The sequence below is a fragment of the Parathielavia appendiculata genome, assembly GCF_033297405.1.
Source record: "Parathielavia appendiculata strain CBS 731.68 unplaced genomic scaffold N657scaffold_11, whole genome shotgun sequence".
Classification (NCBI taxonomy): Eukaryota; Fungi; Ascomycota; class Sordariomycetes; order Sordariales; family Chaetomiaceae; genus Parathielavia; species Parathielavia appendiculata.
In genome coordinates, this window is record NW_026944230.1 from 311299 (window position 1) to 316082 (window position 4784).

The window sequence follows — 4784 nt, forward strand, 5'->3', positions numbered from 1 at the left end:
GAGCTCACCTGCTGTGACGGGCACCACCCAAGGTCTGGTCAGCTCGCATATACAAGATCGATATTGCTACAACGAGAGCAAGAGCTAAATGACAGGAATGGGCGTGCAACCAGACCTTAAGTACTGGAGCAGAGGCCTATGCGTAAGCATGACCATATCAGACCCCATGACGTATGCATAACCGCAAGCATAAGACATAACCATGACAACAGGAACGGTGAATCCCGTAACACCTGCCTTAGTTCTATAGTCAAGCGCCTCATGCTAGTCTTTAGCTCTCACTGCTCGCAGAGGATAGGTCTAGCTTCCTATTCAGCTCCTCAAGGTCTTCCTCCCTTATCTTCCCCTCTTACGCGGTCTCTAAATGCTAAATGTAACATAGCCCCTTTGAATCATAAATAATTCTAAAACTGGAACTCAGTATATCTCTTCTATCGCTCGCGAATTTAAGACTTAGCGATCATCTCCTCAGGGTCCTCCAAACGCAGTAGCCACTACGGTGGTGATTCAAGACAATAGATGTTTCGTCGAACTAGATGACTCGCTTCTCACCTTAAAAGACCAGTGCTAATAGTAGAGATAGAACTTAAAGCAGTTTCTCTTAATTTCTCCGTTAGACCAAGCCTACACAATAGCTTTACCTTCTTTATCTCAGCGAAACGCAAGACGCGCTAGACTGTCATTATGGAGATAGTGTTCCCCAACTCAGCTGAGATATGAGCGTATATTATCTTGCAGCCGAAGTGGCTCTTGCAGACCTTTTCAAGAACCATATCTTTATCACTTTACTTCGAGAGACAGCTAGTCTATAGAGCATCGTAGATATATTCGTCAAGGATTACCGGAGGGCAGTCTTTCAGATCAAAGATATGTTCAAGAACCTTATTATTAATAGTCTGCGCCTTCACGCCTGTAATAGCTTCAATCTCCTTGTTATCAAGTTGAACAATCAGCCTAAGAGTAAGCGCTTGCGCGCGTGTAGAATATCGTGACAGACCATTGTGAAAGAGCGTGTAGAATAAAGTATGTTGTATTCAGGGTTAGAAAATGAGGGGTAATACTGTACAATAGTGGTTGTAGTGGGTTCCGACTAAATCCTGTTGTTCTGCCTGGCAAAAAAAAAAAAAGGGGGCGGTTGTGACGGCGCCTGCCGTCGGAGTGTATGTGTAGGCGCACAGGCTATCCACCAATAACCCACCGAAGAGAGCATAATTCCAGGGTGCGCTTTCCCTCACATACCTCCTGAAAGCTCGAGGTGCTAGTAGCCCAGTCGGCCACATGACTGACCCGTCTTCAACTGCAAGGAATTAACCGCGCTCCGAGTCAGGTCTCTCGACCCTGGCACGTCGGCAAGACCGTCGTTTTACCATTTCGTGCGGCTAACCTCGAACATCAGGTTGAATGCGATGACTGACGGGTTCTGGGAGCGCCGTGAAATCAAGTCAGTTCGTGTTGACCTTCTTCCCAGTAAGAAGTGTAGCCAAGGCGACTTACAAGTGTCCGAATCAGCTAAGAGATACTTGGAGTAGTATCCAACTTTGTCCTAATGTTGACCTTGTTGGTGTCGAGTGCCAGCCCTGAGTTTTGTCAAAGTTGATTCTGAACATTACGACTTACACTTTACCTGAAAAGAAGCGGTCCAATAAACCTTCGCCAACCCACGGTGATAGTGTCAAAATGGAACGACAAAGACCCAGAAAAAAACATACAACACCGGGGATTCGCTGGTCGTCACCGACCCAACTACTAATCCGGCCCTTGGTAGCTTATCTAGGGGAGAGCGGACGGGATCCCGAGTTTTCTACCAGGTATGGTCGTATGTACTAGACGAAAAAACATACTATCCTTATATAATTACGTGCTAAGCGACGAAAGGGGCGCAGATTCCCACTCACTAAATCGCAAGATTGGTCTCAATAACCGTAGTCGTTACTAACAACTTCATGTTGCCTCCGCTTACCGTGCAGAAAGCGTGACGTTCTTGGGTTCCTTCACAAAGACCGGCCATTGTCTAGCAGCATGTGTTTCCCAGGCGATTGACCAGGCGGGACGGGCACGTCTCCCGGTTTGAAACGAGAGAAATAAACGTAAGCGTAACCATGTCACGGGTGGGCACAACTGACCACTGCGTAACACACTCAAAAGAGGGACCGTGGTTCGAACTGTCCAGTTGAACCAGGAGTTGCGCACATGAACCTCACACTGTCACAACCCGTGACAAACCAGCAGATTCCAGGTTCATTCGTCGAGACCAGGTTTCGATGTCATATAGCGTTGGATCATCTTCTCAGTACTACACGTCCCTTTCTCGGACTCCGAGATTCCTTCAACGTGTAACAGACCTGACTCTTCACACCATTGCTGCCTATCTTGTTAGCAGTTTCGGTCCTTTGTGTCGAGCTCTTTTTACGCTTCATCCTTAGGCTGGCCCTATGTAACGGCACGGCTGGTCGGGTCGGCAACGCCCGGCGACAGGTGCCAGTTGTTACAGCTTCATAGTGCAGCCAGTGATTCAATCTGTCGGATAGAATCATCTGTACCCTTTTCTAGGAATATGGCGCAACGGTAGGCTGCACGTTGTGGTGCCGTTACACCCTATACTCAATGAAACTATGTTGGTAAGCACTTAAGCGATCAGGTATATACAATGACCCTATCAAGACAGTATATGAAAAATTGCACCGCTTCTAGCTCTATCAGCCAATAAAGGCAAAAAAACCATGGATGTAATAACGTGTTTTATCAGCGAGTGCACCATATCAGCGAGTGCACCACTGGTAAGGGCTGCACAGACACTTAGTCAAAGTACTAACAGCTTATTCCCCGCTTATTCCCGTCGTTAGTGCTGCACCCAAATATATATGCAGCCCTTACCAGTGGTGCACTCGCTGATATGGTGCATTCGCTGATAAAACACGGTATATAATGGCCATGACATACGGATTACATTGTCACGGCACTGGACCGCCGATCCCTAGGTCACGTGGCACATTGCACTTAGCTTCAGGTTCATCCATCCATGAGCAACGCAGTTATCTTCCCAAACCTACTATGGTTCTGTGACAGTTTGCTCTATCAAAATTTGCCGCCCTGCCGTGTGCCACAGCCACTGAAGCCCTCACGAAGTTTCCTAGCCAGTTTTACCGTCGCGCGACCCGGTGGCCCGAAAACCTTCCTGATGCATCCTGACACGACCCAAGACCACTGATTCGCAAGCCCACTGCAAACCCCGGGACCACCGAATCCCAAGACCACCGAACCCCAAGACGACTGCGAACCCCGAGATCACCGACCCCACGGCCACAACGAAACAAAAACCTCTAGAAATGGGCGACTCTGCGCCCATAGACCCCAGGATTGAGCTCGCGGGGCTCTTCGACAACCGACGATGCCCGAACCTCGCTCTCATCGTCCGCCGAACGAGCTCGATCCGTGTCGTCAACCCAGCCGCCTACATCAACGCACTCGACTCCTATAGCGACTTCCTCAATTCTATGGAGCACTCGATCGGCGCTCTTGTCGACGAACGAGATGACACCACATCCCGCGGCAAGGTGGCCGAGGCAAATTTTCAGACCATCGCCAAGGAGCGGGATTTCCTCAAGAAGGTCATTGAGCAACAGCACAAGCTACTGGAAGAGATGCGGAGCTTGAGCGCCATGAGCTCTGGCAAGAACAAGAAGCGTCTGGCAGCCGACCCCCCCTCGAAGTTCGACGCCAGGGACGGCACCTACCACAAAATCCAGGAGTCCTACGAGATCTGGGAGTCGAAGATCATAGGCGTTTTTGACCGCGACTTGGATTACTTCGACACCCCGAAGCTCCGCATCGGCTATATCGCCGACCAGTGCGATGGGAAAGCTTTTCAGTTCATTTCTGACCATGTCACTGCTTTCCGCAGGAACCCTGATGACCCCAACCTCAAGTTCAACGATTGGCAGGCGATGCTGAAATTCATGCGCAACCAGTATGTTACCATAGACTCTTCCTAGTTCGGCAAAGACAAGCCCGATATATTCTTCCAGAAAAACCGGAACTACTGGTCCTGGAAGCAAGAACTGGACGAGCTGTTCGTCAAGGCGAAAAAGACCCCTGAGCAGAAGGTCGACCTGTTGAAGACCCGCGTCAACGACAAAATCAACGACATGTTTGTCACGCTCGACGTTCCCCCCCGGGATAATGATTATGAAGGCGGGTCGAAGAAAGCGGACCGTTTTGCCCGCAACCTGGAACATCGCGATTATCTCGCAAAGCTGGAGAAGAGCGCCTTGCACTCACAGAACAACCTTACACAAAACCCCCGCACTAGGTTGCTACCTGCCCCAGCTGACACGGGGGACCCAATGGACCTCAGCGCCGCCCAATACAGTTCCCCTCGCCTACCACAGGAAGTCCTGGACTACCGCCGCGCAACAGGCGTGTGCCTTGCCTGTGGTGAGCCGGGATATGCCAAGAGTGCACACCGTTACGACCCGCAAGCCAACCCTCACCCTCTGCCTATGTCCCAGCGTACCGCTCAGTCGAGCAACTTCGGTAGCCACAGCCGTGGCCGTGAAAATTTCACACCGAGCCCCCAAGGCCGTGGAGGTTTTAGAGGCAACAGTTCATCTTCCCGTGGCCGGAGCAGCTACACCACCCAGCCGCGCCCACAAGTCTACCAGCCCTAAACACACTAGATGTAACGGGCTGGGCCCGGTGCGAGCCTCGGCGACTCTCGGCAAATACCAAGACCCCTGACGAGGCTATTCCCACTCGCCCCACAGCACACCGAACCTTCTAGCAAC

General features: G+C 50.8%; 1 protein-coding gene across 1 annotated transcript; it reads left to right on the forward strand.

Moving 5' to 3' along the window:
* Positions 1 to 3049: 3049 nt before the first annotated feature.
* On the forward strand, positions 3050 to 4784 carry N657DRAFT_647729 (uncharacterized protein). Its single transcript, XM_062793376.1, has 2 exons — positions 3050 to 3971; positions 4008 to 4784. The coding sequence occupies exons 1-2, from the start codon at positions 3327 to 3329 to the stop codon at positions 4665 to 4667; spliced, it is 1305 nt and encodes a 434-aa protein (XP_062645326.1). The 5' UTR covers positions 3050 to 3326; the 3' UTR covers positions 4668 to 4784.